Source organism: Boleophthalmus pectinirostris, unplaced genomic scaffold (assembly GCF_026225935.1).
Source record: "Boleophthalmus pectinirostris isolate CB_2022bp ecotype Guang Dong unplaced genomic scaffold, ASM2622593v1 HiC_scaffold_9, whole genome shotgun sequence".
Taxonomy (NCBI): Eukaryota; Metazoa; Chordata; class Actinopteri; order Gobiiformes; family Gobiidae; genus Boleophthalmus; species Boleophthalmus pectinirostris.
In genome coordinates this window covers 39,741,626-39,769,125 of record NW_026571541.1, presented here as the reverse complement: position 1 = coordinate 39,769,125, position 27,500 = coordinate 39,741,626, and the positions used below count along the sequence as shown (strand labels likewise).

The 27,500-nt window shown below is 50.2% G+C and overlaps 4 protein-coding genes across 7 annotated transcripts in view; 1 reads left to right on the top strand and 3 right to left on the bottom strand.

The window, feature by feature from the left end:
• The window catches only part of pgm2l1 (phosphoglucomutase 2-like 1), an 18,881-nt gene extending 10,486 nt beyond the window's left edge, over positions 1 to 8,395 (bottom strand). Inside the window, exons 1-7 of the mRNA XM_020938439.2 lie at positions 7,474 to 8,395; positions 6,446 to 6,613; positions 6,256 to 6,362; positions 2,114 to 2,198; positions 1,518 to 1,601; positions 1,182 to 1,378; positions 148 to 334 (exon numbers count right to left, since the gene is read on the bottom strand). Coding sequence (XP_020794098.2) covers positions 148 to 334; positions 1,182 to 1,378; positions 1,518 to 1,601; positions 2,114 to 2,198; positions 6,256 to 6,362; positions 6,446 to 6,613; positions 7,474 to 7,620 — 975 coding nt within the window. The 5' untranslated portion in view covers positions 7,621 to 8,395. The remainder of the gene's footprint in view (positions 1 to 147; positions 335 to 1,181; positions 1,379 to 1,517; positions 1,602 to 2,113; positions 2,199 to 6,255; positions 6,363 to 6,445; positions 6,614 to 7,473) is intronic.
• Positions 8,396 to 9,260: 865 nt separating this feature from the next.
• Positions 9,261 to 18,498, bottom strand: spcs2 (signal peptidase complex subunit 2). 3 transcript variants are annotated; one of them, XR_008633766.1, is made up of 6 exons: positions 18,356 to 18,498; positions 16,763 to 16,846; positions 10,845 to 11,004; positions 10,554 to 10,689; positions 9,940 to 10,211; positions 9,261 to 9,876 (listed from the first exon to the last, which is right to left on the bottom strand). XR_008633766.1 is itself a non-coding variant. In XM_055166636.1 (5 exons), exons 1-5 carry the CDS (start codon positions 18,428 to 18,430, stop codon positions 10,025 to 10,027), a joined length of 642 nt encoding a protein of 213 aa, XP_055022611.1. In that variant the 5' UTR covers positions 18,431 to 18,497; the 3' UTR covers positions 9,261 to 10,024. The 3 variants fall into 3 exon arrangements, 1 of the variants encoding a protein (XP_055022611.1); XR_008633767.1 differs by having other exon boundaries at positions 9,948 to 10,211; XM_055166636.1 differs by having other exon boundaries at positions 9,261 to 10,211; positions 18,356 to 18,497.
• Positions 18,499 to 18,835: 337 nt separating this feature from the next.
• rnf169 (ring finger protein 169) lies at positions 18,836 to 24,293 on the bottom strand. 2 transcript variants are annotated; one of them, XM_055166605.1, is made up of 8 exons: positions 23,698 to 24,293; positions 22,889 to 22,977; positions 22,701 to 22,795; positions 22,174 to 22,261; positions 21,226 to 21,639; positions 20,583 to 20,847; positions 19,406 to 19,827; positions 18,836 to 19,246 (listed from the first exon to the last, which is right to left on the bottom strand). In XM_055166605.1, the coding sequence occupies exons 1-7, from the start codon at positions 23,936 to 23,938 to the stop codon at positions 19,463 to 19,465; spliced, it is 1,557 nt and encodes a 518-aa protein (XP_055022580.1). In that variant the 5' UTR covers positions 23,939 to 24,293; the 3' UTR covers positions 18,836 to 19,246; positions 19,406 to 19,462. The 2 variants fall into 2 exon arrangements, with proteins under 2 accessions (XP_055022580.1, XP_055022581.1); XM_055166606.1 differs by lacking the exon at positions 23,698 to 24,293 and adding an exon at positions 23,289 to 23,430.
• Positions 24,294 to 25,016: 723 nt separating this feature from the next.
• Positions 25,017 to 27,500, top strand: part of lipt2 (lipoyl(octanoyl) transferase 2) — a 2,639-nt gene continuing 155 nt past the window's right edge. Inside the window, exons 1-4 of the mRNA XM_020938440.2 lie at positions 25,017 to 25,148; positions 25,595 to 25,980; positions 26,386 to 26,512; positions 26,715 to 27,500. The exon at positions 26,715 to 27,500 is cut by the window's right edge and continues 155 nt beyond it. Of these exons, the coding sequence (XP_020794099.1) occupies positions 25,672 to 25,980; positions 26,386 to 26,512; positions 26,715 to 26,965 (687 nt within the window). The 5' untranslated portion in view covers positions 25,017 to 25,148; positions 25,595 to 25,671 and the 3' untranslated portion in view covers positions 26,966 to 27,500. The remainder of the gene's footprint in view (positions 25,149 to 25,594; positions 25,981 to 26,385; positions 26,513 to 26,714) is intronic.

Sequence of the window (27,500 nt, the reverse complement as noted above, 5' to 3'; positions counted from 1 at the left end):
TAGTAGTAGTAGTAGTAGTAGTAGTAGTAGTAGCAGCAGTAGCAATAATAATAGTAATAGTAATAGTAGTAGTAATAGTAGTAGTAATAGTAATAGTAGTAGTAGTAGTAGTAGTAGTAGTAGTAGTAGTAGTAGTAGTAGTAGTACCAGTACGGGGGCGCCCTCCTCGGGGTTGGGGACACTGACTGTGGGAAAGTCCGGATCCGGATCTTTCTGCTCCTGGACCGGGATCATGGACAGACCGAAGACCTCAAAGACGCTCTGCACGAAGACGTGTCCCACACCGTGGAACGACGAGTGGACGATCCTCAGCGGGGACGAGAGGTTCAGAGACCTACAGGACACAGAGACATGTCAGGATCTGGTTAGGATCCACCTGGAACCATCTGGAACCACCCGGATCCACCTGGAACCACCCGGATCCACCTGGAACCATCTGGATCCACCCAGAACCACCCAGAACCACCCAGAGACCGGTTAGGATCCACCTGGAACTACCCAGAATCAGAAACCTGAGAGAATCCCGGTCATGGTTCTAGTCTCAGTCCTAGTCCTGGTCTCGGTCCTGGTCCTGGTCCTGGTCTCACCGGTGGAACAGAGGCGGCTCACGTCGGTCTTGTAGTACTCGTGGACGGCCTGTAGGGGGTCTGTGGTCTGGTCGTGGTCGTTGTTGTGAGTCCTGGTCTTGGTCCTGGTCTCGGTCCTGGTCCTGGTCTTGGTCCTGGTCTCACCGGTGGAAGCAGAGGCGGCTCACGTCAGTCCTGTAATACTCGTCGACGGCCTGTAGGGGGTCTGTGGTCTGGTCGTGGTCTCGGTCCTGGTCGTGGTCTCGGTCCTAGTCCTGGTCCTGGTCCTGGTCTCGGTCTCACCGGTGGATGCAGAGGCGGCTCACGTCGGTCTTGTAGTACTGGTTGACGGCCTGTAGGGGGTCTGTGGTCTGGTCGTGGTCGTTGTTGTGGGTCGTGGTCTAGTCCTGGTCTTGGACTTGGTCTTGGTCTCGGTCCTGGTCCTGGTCTCGGTCTCACCGGTGGATGCAGAGGCGGCTCACGTCGGTCTTGTAGTACTGGTTGACGGCCTGTAGGGGGTCTGTGGTCTGGTCGTGGTCGTTGTTGTGGGTCGTGGTCTAGTCCTGGTCTTGGACTTGGTCTTGGTCTCGGTCCTGGTCCTGGTCTCGGTCTCACCGGTGGAAGCAGAGGCGGCTCACGTCGGTCTTGTAGTACTCGTGGACGGCCTGTAGGGGGTCTGTCCTCAGGGGGCTGTGTGCGCTGAGCTGCAGGTTCCAGCAGGAGGCGCTCCAGGGTCGCTCCTGCTCCCTGATGCACTGCAGCACCTGTCGGTCGTGAGGGGAGCAGATCTGTGGACCGGCGCTCCAGTACACCTGCCAAACACAAGAGTCAGACGCCCTCCCGTCAGGAGAGGTCAGGGGTCAGAGGTGTCAGGGGGGTCAGGGGGGTTAGAGGTCAGGGGTCGGGGGGGTCAGGAGGGGGTCGGGAGGGTCAGAGGTCAGAGGTCAGGACCTTGTATCCGTTGTCTTCTTTGGGATTGTGTGACGCTGTGATCATGACTCCAGCTGCAGCTCCCAACTTCACCACAGCAAACGGCTGAAACACAAACCAGAACTCAACCAGAACTCAACCAGGACTCAACCAGGACTCAACCAGTACTCAACCAGGACTCAACCAGGACTCAACCAGGACTCAAACAGGACTCAACCAGGACTAACCCAGGACTCAAACAGAACTCAACCAGAACTAAACCTCCTTGAGGTCCTTGAGGTCCTCGTTGTCCTTCAGTTCACTGAGAGGTTCATGAGTTTGTGAGTTTTCTGTGTTGAAGTGAATAAAAGTGTTTTATTTGGTGTAAACGTGTCATGTTTTTCTTCTCGACAAACTGAAGCTCAGAGGAACAACGACTGAGACCTGCAGTAAAAGTACTACAGTAGAAGTACTGCAGTAAAAGTACTACAGTAGAAGTACTGCAGTAAAAGTACTACAGTAGAAGTACTGCAGTAAAAGTACTACAGTAGAAGTACTGCAGTAAAAGTACTACAGTAGAAGTACTGCAGTAAAAGTACTACAGTAAAAGTACTACAGTAGAAGTATTTGTGACTCACCACGTAGGGTGTGGGGACGTAGGAGGAGAACAGATGCACTGGAACATCTCGACTCAAGAACACAGCAGCCGCCAAACGAGCCAACCTGAAAGAGCCACAAGAGCCACATGCCGCCCTCTGTCACAAAAAGCCACAAGAGCCACACTCCATCACAATGAGCCACACACCCTCCATCTCAAAGAGCCACAAGAGCCACACACCACTCTCCGTCACAAAGAGCCACAAGAGCCACACACCCTCCGTCACAAAGAGCCAAAAGAGCCACACACCCTCCGTCACAAAGAGCCACAAGAGCCACACACCCTCCGTCACAAAGAGCCACAAGAGCCACACACCCTCCGTCACAAAGAGCCACAAGACACACACCCTCCGTCACAAAGAGCCACACGCCCTCTCAGCCACACTCCCCTCCTGTGTGTGTCAGGTGTCGTGTGTGTGTCAGGTGTCGTGTGTGTGTCAGGTGTCATGTGTGTGTCAGGTGTCACGTGTGTCAGTCAGTGTGTGTGTCAGGTGTCAGGTGTGTGTGTGTGTCAGTGGTGGTCAGGTGTGTGTTGGTGTCGTGTGTGTGTCAGATGTTGGTGTGTGTCAGGTGTGTGGTGTGTGTGTGTGTGTGTGTGTGTGTGTCAGGTGTCGTTGTGTGTCAGTGTCGTGTGTGTCAGGTGTGCGTGTGTGGTGTCAGGTGTCTGTGTGTGTCAGTGTGTGTGTCAGTGTCGTGTGTGTCGTGGTGTGTCAGTGTGTGTGTGTCAGGTGTCGTGTGTGTCAGTGTCGTGTGTGTGTCATGGTGTGTGTCAGGTGTCAGGTGTGGTGTGTCAGTGTCGTGGGTGTGTCAGGTGTCGTGGTGTGGTCAGTGTGTGTGGTGTGTGTGTCAGTGTGTCGTGTGTGTGTTGTCAGGTGTCGTGTGTGTGGTGTCATTCGTGTGTGTCAGGTGCTGTGTGTGTCAGATGTCGTGTGTGTCAGGTGCTGTGTGTGTCAGGTGTCATGTGTGTGTCAGGTGTCGTGTGTGTGTGTCAGATGTCGTGTGTGTCAGGTGCTGTGTGTGTCAGGTGCTGTGTGTGTCAGATGCTGTGTGTGTCAGATGTCGTGTGTGTCAGGTGTGGTGCGTGTGTGTCAGGTGTCGTGTGTGTCAGGTGTGTGTGTTCAGGTTCGTGTGTGTGTGTGTCAGGTGTCAGTGTGTGTGTGTGTGTCAGGTGCTGTGTGTCAGGTGTCAGTGTGCTGTGTGTGTCAGGTGTGTGTGTGTGTCAGGTGTCGTGTGTGTTTTAGTGTCGTGTGTGTCAGGGTGTGTGTGTCAGGTGTCGTGTGTGTCATGTGGTGTGTGTGTGTGTCAAGGTGCGTGTGTGTCAGGTGTGTGGTGTGTCGTGTGTGTGTCAGGTGCTGTGTGTGTCAGTCAGGTGTCGTGTGTGTCAGTGTGTCGTGTGTGTCAGGTGTCGTCAGGTGTCGTGTGTGTGTCAGTGTGTCGTGTGTGTGTCAGTGTGTCAGGTGTGTGTGTGTCAGTGTCGTGTGTGTCAGGTGTGTGTGTGCGTCAGGTGTCGTGTGTTGTGTGTCAGGTGTCGTGTGTGTGTCGTGTGTGTGTGTGTGTCAGGTGTGTCGTGTGTGGTGTGTGGTGTGTCAGTGTGTGTGTGTCAGTGTGTCGTGTGTGTGTCAGGTGTCGTGTGTGTGTCAGGTGGTGTGTGTCGTCGTGTGTGTCAGGTGTCGTGTGTGTGTCGTGTGTGTCTGTGTGTGTCGTGTGTGTGTCGTGTGTGTGTGTCAGTGTGTGTGTGTGTCGTGTGGTGTGTCAGTGTGTCAGGTGTGTGTGTGTGTCAGGTGTGTCAGGTGTGTGTGTGTCAGGTGTGTGGTCAAGGTGTGTGTGTGTCAGGTGTGTGTCAGGTGTCGTGTGTGTGTGTCAGTGTGTGTGTGTGTGTGTCAGGTCATGTCGTGTGTGTCAGTGTGTCAGGTGTCGTGTGTGTCAGGTGTCTGTGTGTGTCAGGTGTCGTGTGTGTGTCATGTGTGTCAGGTGTGTGTGTGTCAGTGTGTCGTGTGTGTCGTGTGTGTCATGTGTGTGTCAGTGGTGTGTCAGTGTGTCAGTGTGTCGTGTGTGTGGTGTCACGTGTGTGTGTCAGGTGTGTGTCAGTGTGTCAGGTGTGTGTGTGTCAGTGTGTCAGGTGTGTGTGTGTCATCGTGTGTGTCAGGTGTGTTGTTGTGTCGTGTGTGTCAGGTGCGTGTGTGTCAGGTGTGTGTGTGTCAGGTGTGTCGTGTGTGTCAGGTGTCTGTGTGGTGTCAGGTGTCGTGTGTGTCGTGTCGTGTGTCAGTGTGTGTGTTGTGTGTGTGTGTCAGGTGTGTGTGTGTGTCAGTGTGTCAGTGTGTCGTGTGGTGGTGTCGTGTGTGTGTCAGGTGTGTGTGTGTGTCAGGTGCTGTGTGTGTCGTGTCATCTGTGTGTGTCGTGTGTGTCAGGTGTCGTGTGTGTCAGTGTCGTGTGTGTCATCGTGTGTGTCAAGGGTGTGTGTGTCAGTCGGTGTGTCAGTGTGTGTGTGTGTGTGTCAGTGTCGTGTGTCTGTGTGTGTCAGGGTCGTGTGTGTCAGGTGTCGTGTGTGTGTCAGTGTCGTGTGTGTCAGGTGTGTCTGTGTGTGTCATGTGTGTGTGTTTGTGTGTGTCAGGTGTCGCGTGTGTGTGTCAGTGTCCGTGTGTGTGTGTCGTGTGTGTGTCAGGTGTCGTGTGTGTCAGTGTGTCGTGTGTGTCAGGTGTCGTGTGTGTCAGGTGTGTGTCAGGTGCTGTGTGTGTGTGTGCTGTGTGTCAGGTGCTGTGTGTGTCAGTGTGTCGTGTGTGTGTCAGTGTCGTGTGTGTCAGGTGTGTGTGTGTCAGGTGCTGTGTGTGTCAGTGTGTGTCTGTGTGTGTGTCAGGTGTGTGTCAGTGTGTCAGGTGTCCGTGTGTGTGTCAGGTGTCGGTGTGTGTGTCAGGTGTCGTGTGTGTCAGTGTGTCGTGTGTGTGTCGTGTGTGTGTCAGTGTCGTGTGTGTGTCAGTGTGTGTCAGTGTGTCAGGTGTGTGTCAGGTGTGTCGTGTGTGTCAGTGTGTGTGTGTTGTGTGTGTCAGGTGTCAGTGTGTGTGTGTCAGGTGTCGTGTGTGTCAGGTGTCAGATGTGTGTGTCAGGTGTCGTGTGTGTCAGGTGTCGTGTGTGTCAGGTGTCGTGTGTGTCAGTGTCGTGTGTGTCAGTGTGTCTGTGTGTGTCAGGTGTCGTGTGTGTCAGGTCACTGTGTGTGTCAGGTGTCGTGTGTGTCGTGTGTGTCAGGTGTCGTGTCGTGTCACTGTGTGTGTGTGTGTCAGGTGTCTGTGTGTGTCAGGTGTGTGTGTGTCGTGTGTGTCAGGTGTCGTGTGTGTCAGGTGTCTGTGTGTGTCAGTGTGTGTGGTGTGTGTGTGTCAGGTACTGTGTGTGTCAGGTGTCGTGTGTGTCATGTGTCATGTCGTGTGTGTCAGGTGTCTGTTGTGTGTCAGGTGCTGTGTGTGTCAGGTACTGTGTGTGTCAGGTGTCGTGTGTGTCAGGTGTCGTGTGTGTCAGGTACTGTGTGTGTGTCAGGTGTGTGTGTGTGTGTCAGGTGTCGTGTGTGTGTGTCAGTGTGTCGTGTGTGTGTCAGGTGTGTGTGTGTCAGGTGTCGTGTGTGTCAGGTGTGTGTGTGTCAGTGTGTCGTTGTCGTGTGTCATGTGTCATGTGTCAGGTGTCGTGTGTGTCAGTGTGTGTCGTGTGTGTCATGTGTGTCGTGTGTGTCAGGTGCTTGTGTCAGGTACGTGTGTGTCAGTGTCGTGTGGTACGGTGTGTGTGTGTCAGTGTGTCGTGTGTGTCAGGTGTCGTGTGTGTCAGGTACGTGTGTGTCAGGTGTCGTGTGTGTCAGTGCAGGTGTCTGTGTGTGTGTGTGTGTCAGTGTGTGTCGTGTGTGTCAGTGTGTGCTGTGTGTGTCAGGTGTGTGTGTGTCGTGTGTGTCAGTGTCGTGTGTGTCTGTGTCAGGTGTTGTTGTGTGTGGTGTCGTGTGTGTCTGTGTGTCTGTGTGTCTGTGTGTGTCAGTCTGTGTTGTGTCGTGTGTGTCAGGTGCTGTGTGTGTCAGGTGCTGTGTGTGTCAGGTGGTGTGTTGTGTGTCAGGTGTCGTGTGTGTGTGTCAGGTGCTGTGTGTGTCAGGTGCCTGTGGCTGGAGCAGTCGGTCTCTCTCTGTTCTCTGGTGTCGTAGCCGATGACCACGCCCCTCTGCTGCAGATCAAGGACGCACCTGGACAGGTGCATGTACAGGCCCTGCACACAGACGTGACAGGTGCTGTGGTGACAGGTGCTGTGGTGACAGGTGCTGTGGTGACAGGTGCGGCTCCTGCACTCACCTGCGAGCTCTGAATCACCGTCAGGTCGTTGATCCGGTTGAACCCGGCTCCCATCGGCGCCCGGAGACCCGCCGTCCCAAAACTGAGTCTAGAACCGAGTCTGGACCGAAGCTCCGAGACCTGGTCCTGGTCCAACAGGGTCTGGATCTGAGCCCGAGTGAGAGGGTTCTGTCGAGACCAGAGAGAGAACTCAACCAGGACTAAACCGGGACTAAACCAGGACTAAACCGGGACTAAACCAGGACTAAACCAGGACTAAACCGGGACTGAATAAAAAACTATAAACATTAATGATCTGAAACTGAAACATCTGGATAAAATTGATGTTTTATTTCTATTATTAACGCAGGTGTGACTCATGTCGGACTCGGGTCGGACTCGGGGTCAGACGGGTGTGACTCAAATCGGACTCGGGTCGAACTCGGGTCGGACTCGGGTGTGACTCGGGTCGAACTCGGGTCTCTGGGGGTAAAATGTTTCATGTTATTTAAAGCCGCGCGTGCGCTGTGGGAACGTGGGATGTGACATTTCCGCGGGGTCACGAGCGCGAGTCCAGATGAAGAAGAAGAGAAAAGAGAAAAGAGTTAAATCTTCACAAACTCAGAGTCTGTGAAGGATTTAAGTTTAACACCGACGAAGTGTTGTATTTTCACATTTAAACTAAAACAACAAATAAATAAATAAACCCGAGTCCAAACTAAACCCCCCCGAGTCACATTAGACCTGCAGTGTTTGTGACTCCTGCGCTCTGAATCCGCCCTGGTCTTTATACAAACAGAGTCGTGTCCTTTAATGGAGCTCGCGTGTCTTTTTCACACGGACACGGTTCTGTTTTGCACATTTATTAAAGTTACGTGTGAAAATCCCGTAAAGTGTGAACGCCGAACTGACGCGGGTCAAACGCGCTTTCGGACATGTCTCAGTGCTCTGGACATTTGTCCCCGCGGTGTCCGAGTCACGCACTTTCATGTAGAATATTGTGTCTCCCGGAGGCGGTCCGGCTCGGTCCGAACACCGGTGTGACTCACTCTGTCCCAGCGCAGCCAAAGCTCCACGGCCCGGTCCAGCTGCGGGTCCCCGGTCCCGCGGAGGCTCCGGGGGCTCGGGGGGGTCGGGGGGGTCCGGAGCTCGGGCCCGGGCTGTGGGAGTCCGTTTGTCCCGCTGTGGTCCTCCATGTTGCGGGGAGCGGTGTTAGCGGGTCGCCCTGGTCCGGACGGTTCTGCGGCGGGAGGACATGACCCGCTGCGCCGGTTCCGAGCCTCTGTCCCCGGTGTGGGTCCGGGGCTCGGTGTGGGTCCGGGGTCGGTGTGGGTCCGGGGCTCGTGCGCTCCGGGGTTCGGTTACGTAACAGCGGCGCGAGACAAACATTAAAAGTTTAAAGAACCAAAATTATAAGCGCCGCTTCCGGTCCTTTCACAATAAAAGCCCAATAACAGCCTGTGCACTTCCGGTGTCTCGTGAAATTATTTATTTTTTAAATTAAATGTATTTATTTATTTTTTATGTTTAATTTATTTATTTGTTTATTTATTTGGTGTCTCGTGGATCTGATCTGAGCTCCAGAGTGTTTTTGTTCAGTTAAAACTTCGACGTGTTTGTGTTGAATTTGTGACAAAAAAACGACGTTAGAAAATTTAATCTGAACCAGAACTAAACCAGGACTAAACCAGGACTAAACTAGGACTAAACCAGGTCTAAACCAGGACTAAACCAGGACTAAACCAGAACTAAACCAGGACTAAACCAGGTCTAAACCAGGACTAAACCAGAACTAAACCAGGACTAAACCAGAACTAAACCAGGACTAAACCAGAACTAAACCAGGACTAAACCAGGACTAAACCAGAACTAAACTAGGACTAAACCAGGTCTAAACCAGGACTAAACCAGGACTAAACCAGAACTAAACCAGAACTAAACCAGGACTAAACCAGAACTAAACCAGGACTAAACCAGGACTAAACCAGGACTAAACCAGAACTAAACCAGATCTAAACCAGAACTAAACCAGGTCTAAACCAGGACTAAACCAGAATTAAACCAGGTTTAAACCAGGACTAAACCAGGTCTAAACCAGGACTAAACAAGAACTAAACCAGGTCTAAACCAGGCCTAAACCAGGACTAGACCAGGTCTAAACCAGGAACTAAAAGGACTAAACCAGAACTAAACCAGGGAACCACTAAACAGGACTAAACCAGGACTAAACCAGGACTAAACCAGGACTAAACAAGAACTAAACCACAGGTCTAAACCTGGACTAAACCAGGACTCTAAACCAGGTCTAAACAGGACTAAACCGGGTCTAAACCAGGACTAAACCAGGACTAAAACCAGGACAAACCAGGTCTAAACCAGGACTAAACCAGGACTAAACCAGGTCTAAACCAGGACTAAACCAGGACTAAACCAGGTCTAAAACCAGGACTAAACCAGGTCTAAACCAGGACTAAACCAGGACTAAACCAGGACTAACCAGGACTAAACCGGGTCTAAACGGGTTCTAAACCGACTAAACCAGGTCTAAACCAGGTCTAAACCAGGACTAAACCAGGACTAAACCAGGTCTGGACTAAACCAGGACTAAACCAGGACTAACCAGGACTAAACCAGGTCTAAACCAGGTCTAAACCAGGACTAAACCAGGTCTAAACCAGGACTAAACCAGGACTAAACCAGGTCTAAACCAGGACTAAACCCTAACCAGGACTAAACCAGAACCAGGCTGACCAGGTCTAAACCGACTAAACCAGGACTAAACCAGGACTAGACCAGGACTAGACCAGGTCTAAACCAGTGAAGGACGGGGACAGAGTTCAGTGAAGTCGTTTTATTTGTGTCACATTTTTATGTTTAGAACAAAATAAAAAAAATCCACTGCACAAAAATCTAAAGAAAAACAATAAGTTTTTTTTTTCTTTAAACATTTTTATGTTTGATGTAACAACGGGTTTAACTCTGAAGTTTAACTCTGAAGTTTAACTCTGAAGTTTAACTCTGAAGTTTAACTCTGAAGATTAACTCTGAAGTTTAACTCTGAAGTTTAACTCTGAAGTTTAACTCTGAAGTTTAACTCTGAAGTTTAACTCTGAAGTTTAACTCTGAGTGAGACTGACAGTGTGACCAGCAGGGGGCGCTTCAGTCCCGGGAGCTCTCCTCTGCACAGATCTGACTGGGGTCTCGGTCCTGCTCGTTGCCATGGAGACAGTTTAAAGCTGCACTGTGAAACATTCCATTCAGCAAAGCAATTACGTCGCCATGGAGACAACAAACCCTCCACTGGAAAAGTTACACAGTGCACCTTCAAATATGAGCCACGTCTAAACCGGGTCTAAACCGGGTCTAAACCAGGTCCTGATCAGATGTTGGATGTGATTAGGGCAGGTCTGAGGGTCTGAGGGTCTGAGGGTCTGAGGGTCTGAGGGTCTGAGGTCTGAGGGTCTGAGGGTCTGAGGGTCGGCGGGTCTGAGGGTCTGAGGGTCTGAGGGTCTGAGGGTCTGAGGGTCTGAGGGTCTGAGGGTCTGAGGGTCTGAGGGTCTGAGGGTCTGAGGGTCTGAGGTTCCGGGCAGGTCCACATGTTCATTTGGTCTTCTTGTCGGAGGTCAGGGAGTCGTGGAGTTTGGACACACACTTCTCAAACTGGTCCATCACCAAAGTCCCGTTTTCATCAAAGAACTCGGACACGGAACGAGTGACCTCAGCGTCTCTGCACACGCCGCTCCGCCCGTCTGTGAAGGACACGCGCAGGGAGTACAGGTCATCAAACCTACGAGAAGAACCAGAACCATCATGAGAACATCAGGGAGTCCTTGAGTCTTGGAGAGATCGACTCAAAACGGATTAAAGGACGAAGCTCAGAAGAACAGAGGTGACGTGATGTTCTTTCACACTCAACCGTCTGAGATCTTCTGAACACTGAACCTAGAGGAGCTCCAGGAGAACATCTGAACATCAGACGAGGACCGATGTTCTACCTGAAGGACCAGTTACAGAAAAACAAAGCTTGAGGGGAAAGTGTCTCCTCAGATGTTCCAGGAGATGTTTTGACCAGAACCTGGACAGACAAAGCGACAGGAGAAGAGGCGACAGGGACCGGCAGGTGCAGTACCGTTTGAGGGAGGACGACAGGTGCCAGACGTGGTCCGGGTCCAGACCGGCCGGGTCCTTCTGCAGAGCCACCAGGAAGATGTTCCTCTCCTTGTACGACGTGTAGAGAGTCAGAACCCCCATCATGATGAAGTATGTGAGACCGAGTCAAGGACTGGAACTGAACCAGGACTAGAACAGGACTAAACTGTAAACCAGGTCAGAGTCGGTCTAAACTCAGTCTAGAACAGGTCTAGTCTCAGTCTAAAGTCTTGGTCTGGTCCGGGTCTTGGTCTTGGTTCTAGAGGATATGAGATGACGCAGGCGGCGAGCACAGGTCTGGACTCGGGGAACGGGTGCAGATAATCCCAGAGCAGAGCCACGACGGCGAAAACACACGACACGGTGCAGATGAGCAGACGCCCGTCCACCAGAGAGTAGTTCTCCTGATACCCGAACTTCTCCAGAAGAACCTGCACCGAAGAACATGAAGAACACATGAAGAACATGGAGAACACATGGAGAACACATGAAGAACACATGAGGAACACATGAGGAACACATGAGGAACACATGAAGACCACATGAGAGACACATGAACACATGAGACCACATGAGGACCACATGAGGAACACATGAGGAACACATGAAGACCACATGAAGACCACATGAGGACCACATGAGGAACACATGAGGAACACATGAAGACCACATGAGGACCACATGAGGAACACATGAGGAACACATGAAGGAACAATGAAGACCACATGAGGAACACATGAGACACATGAGACACATGAGAACACATGAACACCACATGAAGGACCACATGAGGACCACATAGGACCAAGGAGACATGAAGACCACATGAAGACCACATGAAGACCACATGAGGACCACATGAAGACCACATGAAGACCACATGAAGACCACATGAAGACCACATGAGGACCACATGAGGACCACATGAGGACACATGAGGACACATGAGGACCACATGAGGACCACATGAAGACCACATGAAGACCACATGAAGACCACATGAGGACCACATGAGGACCACATGAGGACCACATGAGGACCACATGAGGAACACATGAGGACCACATGAAGACCACATGAAGACCACATGAAGACCACATGAAGACCACATGAGGAACACATGAGGACCACATGAGGACCACATGAAGACCACATGAGGAACACATAAGGAACACATGAGGAACACATGAGGAACACATGAAGACACATGAAGACCACATGAGGAACACATGAGGAACACATGAGGAACACATGAGGAACACATGAAGACCACATGAAGACCACATGAGAGACCACATGAGGACCACATGAGGACCACATGAGGAACACATGAAGACCACATGAAGACACATGAAGACCACATGAAGACCACATGAAGACCACATGAGGAACACATGAGGAACACATGAGGAACACATGAAGACCACATGAAGACCACATGAGGACCACATGAGGACCACATGAAGACCACATGAGGAACACATAAGGAACACATGAGGAACACATGAGGAACACATGAGACCACATGAGGACCACATGAGGAACACATGAGGAACACATGAGGAACACATGAAGACCACATGAAGACCACATGAGGACCACATGAGGACCACATGAGGACCACATGAGGACCACATGAGGAACACATGAAGACCACATGAGGAACACATGAGGACCACATGAGGACCACATGAGAAGACCACATGAGAACACATGAGGACACAATGAGGACCACATGAGGACCACATGAGGACCACATGAGGACCACATGAGGAACACATGAGGAACACATGAAGACCACATGAAGACCACATGAAGACCACATGAGGAACACATGAAGACCACATGAGAAACACATGAGGAACACATGAGGAACACATGAGGAACACATGAGGAACACATGAGGAACACATGAGGACCACATGAGGAACACATGAGGAACACATGAGGAACACATGAGGACACATGAGGACACATGAGAACACATGAGGAACACATGAGGAACACATGAAGACCACATGAAGGACCACATGAGGGCACATGAGGAGCACATGAAGAACCACATGAAGGACACATGACATGAGGAACACATGAGGAACACATGAGGAACACATGAAGACCAACCACATGAGGAACACATGAAGACCACATGAGGAACAAGAGACCACATGAGGACACATGAAGACCACATGACCACATGAAACACATGAGGACCACATGAGGACCACATGAGGAACACATGGAAACACATGAGACACATGAGGACACATGAAGACACACATGAAGAACACATGAACACATGAGGAACACATGAGGGAACACATGAACACATGAACACATGAGGAACACATGAGGAACACATGAAGACCACATGAGGAAACACACATGAAGACACATGAGGAGCACATGAAGAAACACATGAAGACCACATGAAGAACACATGACACATGAGGAACACATGAGGAACACAGAAACACATGAGACACATGAACACATGAGACCACATGAGGAACACATGAAGACCACATGAGAACACATGAGGAACACATGAGGAACACATGAGGAAACACATGAGGAACATGAGGAACCACATGAAGACCACATGAGGAACACATGAGGACACATGAGGAACACATGAGGAACACATGAGGAACACATGAGGAAAACACATGAGACATGACCACATGAGAACACATGAGGAACACATGAGGGAACACATGAGGAACACATGAAGAACACATGAAGACACATGAAAAACACATGAGGAACACATGAGAACACATGAGGACACACATGAAGACCACATGAGGAACACATGAAGACCACATGAAGACAAGAACACATGAGGACCACATGAGGACCACATGAGGAAACACATGAGGACACATGAGGACCATGAGGAACATGAGGAACACATGAGGACCACATGAGGACCACATGAGGACACATGAGGAACACATGAGGACATGAACACATGAAGACCACATGAAGACCACATGAGACACATGAGGAACACATGGAAACACATGAGAACACATGAGGAACAATGAGGAACACATGAGGAACACATGAGACCACATGAGGAACACATGAGGAACACATGAGGACCACATGAGGAACACATGAGGAACACATGAGGAACACATGAGGAACACATGAGGAACACATGAAGACCACATGAAGACCACATGAGGAGCACATGAGGAGCACATGAAGAACACATGAACACATGAGAACCACATGAGGAACACATGAGAACCAAGAACACATGAGGAACACATGAAGACCACATGAGGAACACATGAAGACCACATGAGGAAACACATGAAGACCACATGAGGAACACATGAGGACCACATGAGGAAACACATGAGGACATGAACACATGAGGACACATGAAGACCACATGAGAACACATGAACACATGAAGGAACACATGAGGAAACATGAGGAAACACATGAGAACACATGAAGACCACATGAGGAACACATGAGGACACATGAGGAACCACATGAAGAACACATGAAGACACATGAGGAACACATGACACATGAGGAACACATGAGAACACATGAGACACATGAGGAACACATGAAGACCACATGAGGAACACACATGAAGACCACATGAGAACACATGAGGAACACATGAGAGACCACATGAAACACATGAGGAACACATGAGGAACACTGAAACACATGAGGAAACACATGAGGAACACATGAGGAACACATGAAGACCACATGAAGAACACATGAGAACACATGAGGAACACATGAACACATGAGAACACATGAAGGACACAATGGAACACATGAGGACACATGAGGAACACATGAGGAACACATGAGCACATGAACCACATGAAGAACACAATGAGGACACATGAGGACACATGACACATGAAGACCACATGAAGAAACATGAGGAACACATGAGAACACATGAGGAACACAGAAACACATGAGAAACACATGAGGACACATGAGGAAACACATGAGGAACACATGAAGACCACATGACCACATGAGAACACATGAGGAACACATGAGGAACACATGAGGAACACATGATGAAGACCACATGAAGAACACATGAAGACCACATGAAGAACACATGAACACAAGAAACCACATGAGGAACACATGAGGAACACATGAAGACACACATGAGAACACATGAGACACATGATGAGAACACATGAGGAACACATGAGGAACACACATGAGGAACACATGAGGAACCACATGAGGAACACATGAGAACACATGAGGAACACATGAGAGACCACATGAGACCACATGAGAACACATGAGGAACACATGAGGACACACATGAGGAACACATGAGGACCACATGAGACCACATGAGAACACATGAGGACACACACATGAGGAACACATGAGGAACACATGAGGAACACATGAGGAACACATGAGGACACATGAGGAACACATGAGGAACACCACATGAGGAACACATGAGGAACACATGAGGAACACATGAGGAACACATGAGGAACACATGAACACATGAAGACACATGAGGAACACATGGAAGACCACATGACAGAACACATGAAGAACACATGAGGAACACATGAAACCACATGAGGACACATGAAGACACATGAAGAACACATGAGGAACACATGAGGAACACATGAGGAACACATGAAGACCACATGAGGAACACATGAAGACCACATGAGGAACACATGAAGACCACATGAGGAACACATGAAGAACACATGAGGAACACATGAGAACACATGAGGAACACATGAGGAACACATGAGGAACACATGAAGACACATGAAACACATGAGGAACACATGAGGAACACATGAGGAACACATGAGGAACACATGAGGAACACATGAAGAACACATGAACACATGAGGAACACATGAGGAACACATGAGGAACACATGAAGAACACATGAACACATGAAGAACACATGAAGAACACATGAAGAACACACATGAAGAACACATGAAGAACACACATGAAGAACACATGAAGAACACAATGAGGAACACATGAGGAACACATGAAGACACATGAGGAACACATGAAACACATGAGGAACACATGAGACCACATGAGGAACACATGAAGACCACATGAGGAACACATGAAGAACACACATGAAGAACACATGAAGAACACACATGAAGAACACACATGAAGAACACATGAAGAACACACATGAAGAACACACATGAACACATGAGGAACACATGAGGACCACATGAGGAACACATGAGGAACACATGAGGAACACATGAAGACCACATGAGGAACACATGAAGACCACATGAGGAACACATGAAGACCACATGAGGAACACATGAAGACCACATGAGGAACATGAAGACCACATGAGGACCACATGAGGACCACATGAGGAACACATGAGGAACACATGAGGAACACATGAGGAACACATGAAGACCACATGAGGAACACATGAAGACCACATGAGGAACACATGAGGACCACATGAGGAACACATGAGGAACACATGAGGAACACATGAGGAACACATGAAGACCACATGAAGACCACATGAGGAGCACATGAGGAGCACATGAAGAACACATGAAGACCACATGAAGAACACATGAGGAACACATGAGGAACACATGAGGAACACATGAAGACCACATGAAGAACACATGAGGAACACATGAGGAACACATGAGGAACACATGAAGACCACATGAGGAACACATGAAGACCACATGAGGAACACATGAAGACCACATGAGGAACACATGAAGACCACATGAGGAACACATGAAGACCACATGAGGAACACATGAAGACCACATGAGGAACACATGAGGAACACATGAGGAACACATGAGGAACACATGAGGAACACATGAGGAACACATGAGGAACACATGAGGAACACATGAGGAACACATGAGGAACACATGAGGAACACATGAGGAACACATGAGGAACACATGAAGACCACATGAGGAACACATGAGGAACACATGAGGAACACATGAGAACACATGAGGAACACATGAAGACCACATGAGGAACACATGAAGACCACATGAGGAACACATGAGGACCACATGAGGAACACATGAGGACACATGAGGAACACATGAGGAACACATGAGGAACACATGAGGAACACATGAGGAACACATGAACACACAAACCTTCTTGGCGGCGTCGTCCAAAGAATTCTTCACCGCCGCTCCGTCCCATTTGTCGATTTTCACAGGCTTCTCATCGATCCTCCACTGAACACACACACACACACACACACACACACACACACACACACACACACACACACAACACACAGTTCAGCATGTGCAGTATAAGTTACACATATTTACTCTCACATGAAGTAAAAGTAAAACTCTTTATAATTCACTCAAATACTCTACTCCTGTACTTAGTTACTCGCGTCCTTAGTTACTCGCGTCCTTAGTTACTCGCGTCCTTAGTTACTCGCGTCCTTAGTTACTCTGCGTTTCACTTCGGAAATTAAAAAAGCGCATTTGTTTTGAGGTTTTCAAACTGACACGTGTCAGTGAAACATCCAGAGGAAGAAACGACAAAAACTACACAACAACTACACAACACTACAACGACACAACACTACAACGACACAACACTACAACTACACAACACTACAACGACACAACACTACACAAAACTACAACTACACAACACAAAACTACAACTACACAAAACTACAACTACACAAAACTACAACTACACAACACTACCACACTCTACACAAACTCTACATAAACGCTACACAAACTCTACACAAACGCTACACAAACGCTACACACATCCTGCACAAACATGTCGGGTGTGTTCCGCTCGGTTCTGTTTGTTTCTGTAAATGAGCCACAGGAGCCGCAGGAGCCGCGCACAGTCCGAGCACGAGCGGGTTTAACGCTCATGAACACGCCGTGTGCAAAAGAGACGGTTCTTGACTCTCAGACCCAGACTTCAGACCCAGACCTCAGACCCAGACTTCAGACCCAGACCTCAGACCCAGACCTCAGACCCAGACCTCAGACCCAGACCTCAGACTTCAGACCAGACTTCAGACCCAGACCTCAGACCCAGACCTCAGACCCAGACTTCAGACCCAGACTTCAGACCCAGACTTCAGACCCAGACCTCAGACCCAGACTTCAGACCCAGACTTCAGACCTTCAGACCCAGACCTCAGACCTTCAGACTTCAGACTTCAGACTTCAGACTTCAGACTTCAGACTTCAGACCCAGACCTCAGACCTCAGACCCAGACTTCAGACTTCAGACTTCAGACTTCAGACCCAGACTTCAGACCCAGACTTCAGACCCAGACTTCAGACCCAGACCTCAGACCCAGACCTCAGACCCAGACTTCAGACCCAGACCCAGACCTCAGACCCAGACTTCAGACCCAGACTTCAGACCTCAGACCCAGACTCAGACCCAGACTCAGACCCAGACTTCAGACCCAGACTTCAGACCCAGACTTCAGACCCAGACTTCAGACTTCAGACTCAGATGGTTGTTTTTGATCTTCGCCGCTGGGCACGCGCTTTAGTTTTAGCCATTTTAGCTTTAGCCGCTTTAGCTCCTTTAGCATCACGGACCCGGACTAAAAAACCCAGAGTCCGGGCCGGAGCCGGGACCCCGCGCCCTCACATCAGCCCCGCACCACTCAAAACCACAAACTGTAAAAGGTTTAAAAGGTTTAAAAGGCTTAAAAGGTAAAATAATGTCAAATCAAGTCGTACTTTCTCCAGGAGCCCGCTCTTCCCGTTCCGCGACGCCGCCATCTTCTCTGACCTGGAGCCTTCTGATTGGCTCATAGCCGCACGAGGACCCGGAAATACACCGCCCCGTCTAACGGGACTAAACCAGAACTAAACCAGGACTAAACCAGTATTTTTGACTTTCCTTCACAAAAGTCTTGTTGATTTGTGTGAAATGTAAATGCGTCTCTAGATTAACCCGTCACTTTAGACTCAGAGCGTCACACTGTGTGAAAATATAATGTAAATATTAGTGTGAAAATATTATTTAAATACTAATGTGAAAATATTATTTAAATATTAGTGTGAAAATATTATTTAAATACTAGTGTGAAAATATTATTTAAATACTAGTGTGAAAATATTATTTAAATATTAGTGTGAAAATATTATTTAAATATTAGTGTTTTAGTGTGAAAAGTGCAGTGAGAGTGTTTCTCCAGCAGAGGGCGACACAAACACTCAAAGACAGTTTGTTTATTAAATTAAAGCGTACATGTGTAAATACTTCATTTCCCATGATTCTCTGGAAGACTCTGTGGAATGTCTGTAATCGCTGGTTTCTATTGGCTGCTGCAGGTCATGTGACCATCTCATTTGCATATTTTAGTCTTTAAATTAAAGTGTCACTTCCTGTTGGGCGAGTCGCAGAAGCCGAAGTGCTCGAGTCCTCCCCAACAATACTGCACTACAAGTACAAGTACTACAAGTACTCCGTGCAGTACTGGTACTGCAGTGTTTCCCAAACAGTGGTCCTGGGAGATCTTCAGTTTAGGACTTTGATCAAAGTAAAGTTCAATTAGTTTTTTTCTCCTCTGGATCAAACAGAACCACAGAAACGTTCACTTTTACTACAGTCCTGGTTTAGACCTGGTTTAGACCTGGTCTAGACCTGGTCTAGACCCGAGTCTGACCAGAGCCAAATTATTCTAGTGAAGGTTTGTAGAGTTTATAAACAGAAACCAGGTCTGAACCAGGTCTGAACCAGGTCTGAACCAGGTCTGAACCAGGTCTGAACCAGGTCTGAACCAGGTCCTGAGTGGGATTCTTGAGCACTCACTGTTGGGCGTGTTTCTGGGGGACGGAGCTTCAGTCTTTGTGTCGTTGGAGACGCCGCGAGCTCCTAAGGCCCCGCCCCCTTTCTGAGGCGGCGCTCTGATTGGTCCAGGCGTTCCTCAGGCCCCGCCCCCTTTCTGCGGCGGCGCTCTGATTGGTCGATCGGAGGAAGTACGGGTCTGAAACTCCGTCGAAGTGTCTCTGGAGCTGCAGCGCTAAAGCTCTGTCGGCCCGCTCCTGCGCGCTAACACTAGCACTAGCCTTTACACTGCGTTTCCCATAGGTGTTAGCGTCAGGGCAGTTAGCCGCGGGGTTAGCGTCCGCGCGCAGACGCTTCGACTCGCGACGTTTGGGATTCAGTTTCAGCTTCCTCTTCGAACACGACTTGAACCTGAGCCCTGAAACAGACACACACACGGTTAAACAGAACTAAACCAGGACAGAAACAGGTCTAAACTAGAGCCGGACCGATATATCGGTCGATATGCTTGCTGATATGTGCCGATATTTCCCATGGGCAGGTTATACCTCGTTATAAATCTCAGACTCTCTACGTTCTGTTCATTTAATCCAGTTTACGACAGATAAATGTCCAAATATGTGGCTCTGCATCAGGATTTATCTGTGTGTGTGTGTGTGTGTGTGTGTTATTAGTGCAGACTTGTGATGTGGGAGGAGCCTGTATGTGTGTGTGTGTTTTCTATTGGTGTATTATAAAGTGATTATATCGTCTGTATATTTGTTCCTGGAGCTGCATCGATGTAAATGAGCTGTGAACAGAAGTGTGAATGATCGACATTTACACATGTCATTCATCACCGCGGTGCAGCATTTACGACTAAAGACTAACAGCGCTAGTTTCTTTACTAGTCGTGACGGTCGGTCGTGAACGAAGCGGCTCTTAGATCCGGCTCTTTGAAGTGAACGACGGGAGCCGGCTCCTTATTGGGAGTTTACGTTACATTTACAGTGAATTTTTACATCACTAAATATATCGACAGCTCCAACTCCCATTTTATCGATATCGTATCGACCACAACAAAATCCATATCGGTCGAGCCCTACTTTAAACCAGGACTAAACCAGGATTAAACCAAGTCTAAACCAAGTCTAAACCAGGACTAAACCAGGACTAAACCAGTCCCGTACAGACCTAGACTCTGGTCCTGGGGGAGGACGGGGGGGACTTTGGTGGGGGGGACTCTGAGTGGGACTTGTTCGTGTGCGTGGATCAGTAGTGTGCGTCTGTTTCTGGACGCGGCGTTGGCGTTGTTGTTGTTGGAGTCGTTGACGGGGCTGGTGAGCGTCGCCACGGAGACGGGGCAGCGTCCCTCCATCGCCGCAGAAACCTTCTGTCGGTCCAACTCGATCTGACGCCACTTCTGCATCACCACAGCGCTCGTCTGAGGCCACGCCCCCTGAACACACACACACACATACACACACACATACACACACACACAGAGACACACACACATGCTGTCAATCAAACCCGATGCAGGGGGAGGGGCCTGATTGGTCGGTTACTGTGTGATGTGCAATAACAAAGTGTGCAATATTCCCCTGTGAGCCTGACACACTGTGTGAACAGACACAAGGCTGAACCTGACACACTGTGTGTGTGTGTGTGTGTCACATTCATGTGTGTCGTGTTCATTAACTCTGTCCCAGTCAAACACACACACACACACACACACACACCACCAACTGTGTGTGAGTGTTACAACACACACCTCCACCTGCACACACTCAGAGGTGTCAGGGGTCAGAGGGGTCAGAGGGGTCAGAGGTCAGACCTGTGCGGCGGTCCCGATCTGGCGCAGGTTCCTGGGCGTGGCCTTGATGATGCGTGGGTGGAGCAGGCGTCCGTCGCTCAGGCGTTTGGGGGGAGTACACGGAGAACACACGATGGGTTTAAAATGATTCAACTCCTCTGAGATGCTGTCGTTACTGTCGGGACTCGCCGAGCGCTCCGACCGACCCGGAGACGCCCGAGCGCCGCCCTCCCACTGACCCGGAGGACCCGCCCCCGACGACACCGACGACACCGCCATGGCAGGGACCGCGGCAGGGACCACGGCAGGGACCACGGCAGGGACCACGGCGCTCCAGGCCAAACGGCGCTGAGGAGGAACGATCGGCACCGACACAGAACGACTGTTTTCAGACGAAAGAAGGATCCCTGCAGTCACACTGTGACACGCACATGTCTGACGCACACATGACACACACATACACACACACACAGGACACACATACACATACACACACACACACACACACACGACACACACACACACATACACACATATACACACACACAGGACACACATACACACACACACACACACACACACACACACACACATATACACACACACAGGACACACATACACATACACACACAGGACACACATACACACAAAGAGAGAGAGAGAGAGATGGTTACACGGGAGGGCATCTTACACATACAGGTTTGGGGTACTCATATGGTCGGGGGGTTTGGGGTACTCATATGGTCGGGGGTTTGGGGTACTCACAGGGTCGGGGGGTTTGGGGTACTCATATGGTCGGGGGGTTTGGGTACTCATATGGTCGGGGGGTTTGGGGTACTCACAGGGTCGGGGGTTTGGGGTACTCATATGGTCGGGGGGTTTGGGTACTCACAGGTCGGGGGGTTTGGGGTACTCACAGGGTCGGGGGGTTTGGGGTACTCATATGGTCGGGGGGTTTGGGGTACTCACAGGGTCGGTGAGCGGCGGCTGCAGGAGCACCTTGAGTTTTCCGCGTTCCTCCACAGGCTCCGAACAAGAACGACTCCTCTGACCCCCACTGCACAGACACACACCACGACCTGAGCCGCGACCTGAGCTGCGACCTGAGCCGCGACCTGAGCCGCGACCTGAGCCGCGACCTGAGCCGCGACCTGAGCCGCGAGCCGAGCCACAACCTGAACCAGGACCCAAACCAGGACCCGAGCAGCGACCTGAGACGCAACCCAAACCGGAGCCGCGACCAGAGCCACGACCAGAGCCACAACCTGAACCAGGACCTGAGCCATGACCTGAGCCGTGACCTGAGCCATGACCCGAGCCATGAGCCGAGCCACGACCCACAACCAGAACCACCACTGGTTCAGTCTCGGTCGAGTCCCGTTATAGTCCCGGTCGAGTCCCGTTATAGTCCCGGTCGAGTCCCGTTATAGTCCCGGTCGAGTCCCGTTATAGTCCCGGTCGAATCCCGTTATAGTCCCGGTCGAATCCCGGTTTACCTGGACAGGGCGGTGGAGGTTTTCCTGATAAACGCTGAGATGTTTCTGATTCTTCTGGTGATGGGTTCCTCGTTCTCCGAGTCGGACAGAACGCCCTGGAACAACAACAACCGGAGTCAGACGCCCTGCCAGGTCACTCAGGTCACTCAGGTCACAGGTCAGAGGTCACAGAGTTAATCAGGTGTTACCTTTTGTTCACTCCTCCTGCGCGTCTCCTCCCTCTCCTCCGACCTGAGCCTCAGACCGTCGCACACTTTTAACACCGGACACAAAAACTCTGTAACACAACACAACACACACTTTTAACACCAGACGCACACAACACAGTGAAGTGAAGGTGTGTGGAGTTTAAAAACACAGTGGAACACTTCCTGTATCACAACACGATGACATCACAGGGTGGAACAGAGTGTTTTCAGTTTGAGAAGAAAAACTCTGTGTGTTAAATATGTGAAGGAAAAAAACAACAACAACACCACAACTCCAGGTCTGAGTGTGACTAGGAAACAACACAAAACTAAAAACATTTCAGAAAATAAGTCGTAAAAATAAAAATAATAAAAAGTTCCAGAGTGTTTGGGTTCTTACCGCTGAGAACACAAACAGAAGGTTCCATGTTCTAAACGAGTTAAGTGTCCACAGCAGTTTAACCACGACACACACAAACACACAAGTCCGACCCTGAACCCGCCTCCACCGGGACAAGTCCGGACAAGTCCCGAGAACCACGGGGACAAACCGGGGGACACACCGGGAAGGACCGGGGAAGGACCGGGGAAGGACTGGGGTCACGCCGGGTTTAAGAGTTTTAACTAGTCAACATAGTCTGGGTTCGTGTCCCGCTTTAGTCCTTGTTTACACCTAGATTAGTCCTGGTTTATGCCCAGTTTTGACCTAGTTTGGACCCGGTTTAGCCCTGGTTTAGTCCCGGTTCCGTCAGTTTGTCCGGGGCTCTTATTGCCGCGGGGGCCGTGATCTCTGAACCCGAAAAACTCACCTCCTCCTCCGCGGCCGCTGCTGGCGCGTCTGCCCTCTCTGCTGCCGCTGCCCCCGGGGTCAGTCCTGCGTCGGTGCCGCTGTCCCCCGGACCTGGAGCCGGGCCTGGAGCCGGGCCTGGAGCCGGGCCTGGAGCGGGACTCTCCGGGGCTGGGACCGGGGCGCTGGGGCTCGGTGGCCGCGGGGGGAGTGTCGGAGCCGGGCAGCGGGCCTCGGAGCCGCTCGGACCCCGCCGGATCCATCTTGTTTTTCTTTGGGTTTTCTCAGCAGCGGGAGTTCATGGTGTCGCATCCCGGCCTCGGCGCGGTTCTGTCGGGTTCTTCAGGTGTGTCCGGTCCTTTGGGTCGGGTTAATAAATCCGTCCAGGTGTAAAAAGCGCCGCTCCGGGTCCAGATGCGCTCTGTGTTGAACCCTCCGCCGCCATCTTGGACACACACACTCCAGGCCCCGCCCTTCTGCCCCGGCGCTCCACGCGCTGATTGGACGAGAGCCGCGCGTGCTTCCCGCCTCTGCCAGCGGTTTGAGTTTGAAAATTCAACCACAAAAAAATTGAAAAAATAAATAAAATAAGTAAATAAAAAATAAAACCAACCTTCATAAATCAGACTAGACTCTTCTCTAAGGACTTTAGAGCAGAGTCTGAGTTAAATAATAAAAACATAATCATAAAAATAAACCCACTCTTCACGTGACTCTTCCACACACTGACGTTGAAACGGGCCGGAACTTTTGGAAATCTATGTGATTTATTTTTAAACACAAAAAATAATTTACAACAAACAGGAAGTTGCTTGGTTTTTATGGTGCAACTTTATAATAAAATAAACTCTGGTCAAATAAAAGCGTGTGTGTGTGCTGCTCAGGAGAACACACTGATATTATATAAAAACAGTCTTTTTTATATTATTTGATTTGACGTGTTTTTGTCGTTGTTGTTCTTGTAGGACCTGCGCGGTGTTTTTGTCGTTGTTGTTCTTGTAGGACCTGCAGAGGGCGGTGCGCAAACGCCGCACAAACCAAAACAAACAGAGTAAGAACCAACATGGCGGCACCCGGGACAGTGTGCGTGACCGTGCGTGAAACATCTGCGTGAAACATCTGCGTGAGACATCTGCGTGAAACATCTGCGTGAGACATCTGCGTGAAACATCTGCGTGAAACATCTGCGTGAGACATCTGCGTGAGACATCTGCGTGAAACATCTGCGTGAGAGGCTCGTGCGTGAGAGGCTCGTGCGTGAGAGGCTCGTGCGTGAGAGGCTCGTGCGTGAGAGGCTCGTGCGTGAGAGGCTCGTGCGTGAGAGGCTCGTGCGTGAGGCGTGGGTGCTGCAGGACCCTTGGGTGCTGCCTGGACTCTGGGTCAGAGGCTCAAGGTCTGAGCTCAGGTCCAGACCCGGACTCGAGTCAGACCCGGATAGAAAAGAGACTAAACCCGGACCCGAGTCTCACTGAGGTCAGACTGATCCCACTAACACACTTAGTCCCGGTTTAGACCCGGTTTAGACCCGGTTTAGTCCTGGTTTAGTCCTGATTTAGTCCTGATTTAGTCCTGATTTAGACCTGGTTTAGTCCTGGTTTAGACCTGGTTTAGTCCTGGTTCAGTCCTGGTTCAGTTCTGGTTTAGACCTGGTTTAGTCCTGGTTTAGTCCTGGTTTAGTCCTGGTTTAGGCCTGGTTTAGGCCTGGTTTAGTCCTGGTTCAGTCCTGGTTCAGTCCTGGTTTAGACCTGGTTTAGACCTGGTTCAGTCCTGGTTTAGTCCTGGTTTAGTCCTGGTTTAGACCTGGTTTAGACCTGGTTTAGTCCTGGTTTAGACCTGGTTTAGTCCTGGTTTAGGCCTGGTTTAGTGACTAAACCAGGTCTAAACTGTTCAGCTGTGTCTTATACTGTTTGTGTTCACAGGTCTTGTCCTTAGACCTTGGTCCTGGTCTTTGTCTTGTCCTGGTCCTGGTCCCGGTCCGGTCCCGGTCCTGGTCCAGATGTCTCGTCCGGTTCTGGAGGTGGTCCGTTTGGGTCTGGTCTCGTACTCTGAGGCCATGAGGGTCCAGAAGTTCTACGTAGACCGCTTAAAGTCCCGGCCGGGTTCCGCCTGGACCCTGCTGCTGTGCGAACACCTCCCGGTCTACACGGTCGGGATCCGGACCTCCCCGTACCCGGACCCGGACCTGGACCTGCTCAGGACCAAAGGAGCCGAGGTCCACAAGAGCGACCGAGGAGGCCTCATCACCTTCCACGGACCTGGACAACTGGTCTGCTACCCCGTCCTCCACCTGGGCCGGATCAACAAGGTCTGGACCGGGACCGGACTGGGACTGGACTGGGACTGGACTGGGACTGGACTGGACATCAGAAGAGTTGTAGGGAGTATTATCTGTAAACATAAAGGTGTGTACTTCAGAGTATTCGGTGGTACGTCAGTACTCTGTAGTACAGTTGTAGTAGTTGTAGTACTGTGTGTACTGTGTGTACTTCAGAGTATTCGGTGGTACATCAGTACTCTGTAGTACAGTTGTAGTAGTTGTAGTACTGTGTGTACTGTGTGTACTTCAGAGTATTCGGTGGTACGTCAGTACTCTGGAGTACAGTTGTAGTAGTTGTAGTACTGTGTGTACTGTGTGTACTTCAGAGTATTCGGTGGTACGTCAGTACTCTGTAGTACAGTTGTAGTAGTTGTAGTACTGTGTGTACTTCAGAGTATTCGGTGGTACGTCAGTACTCTGGAGACTTCAGTCGGTGACGTCCTCAGACACTTCGGGCTCAAAGTTCAACCTTCTCCTCACACTGGAGTCTGGACCCGAGACCAGAAGATCTGCTCCATCGGTGAGTTCACCTCCTCCTCTTCATTTACTCCTCCTCATGTTCTCCTCATGTTCTCCTCACTCCTCATGCTCCTCTCTCCTCATGTTCTCCTCATGTTCTCCTCATGTTCTCCTCATGTTCTCCTCATGTTCTCCTCATGTTCTCCTCATGTTCTCCTCATGTTCTCCTCATGTTCTCCTCTTGTTCTCCTCTTGTCCATCAGGGATCCGCTGCAGTCGTCGCGTCACGTCTCACGGTTTGGCGTTGAACTGTGACATGGACTTGTCGTGGTTCTCGCACATCGTCCCCTGTGGGCTGGACAAAGGCGTGACGTCCCTGAGCCGAGAGACGGAGACCGAGGTCCGGGTGGAGGACGCCGTGGACCCTCTGCTCCACAGCTTCTGCCAGAACTTCAACTGTGACCTCCAAGAGACGACGGAGCCTCACCCTCACCTCCTCCACCTCCACGACTGACCACAGGAGACCCACCACCTCCATGAGTGACCTCCAGGAGACCAGGGAACCTCCTTCTCACCTCCACGAACTCCATGACCTCCACGACTGACCACAGGAGACCCACCTGCTCCTCAGCTTCTGCCAGAACATCACCTGTGGCCTCCAGGAGACCACAGAACCTCCTCCACCTCCACGTGTGACCAGGAGAACCAAACAGATCCAGGTCAGAGGAACAAAGGAGAACTGAGAAACCGGAGAGAAGATCTAAACATCTCCTTCACGTTTGACCCTGTGACCTTCTCGTGTCTGTCGGCAACAAACACGAGAGAAAAACATTTAGACTTTGAGAAGTTTCTCCATAAACCTGAGAGTTTCACTTTGGATCAGAACACGATGAAATCAAATATTTTAATTTGAAAAAAAAAATAAAAATGAAAAAATATTTTACTGGTCTGAAAGAGATTTAGTTTTGGTTTAGTCCTGGTTTAGTCCTGGTTTAGTCCTGGTTTAGTTCTGGTTTAGTTCTGGTTTAGTCCTGGTTTAGACCTGGTTT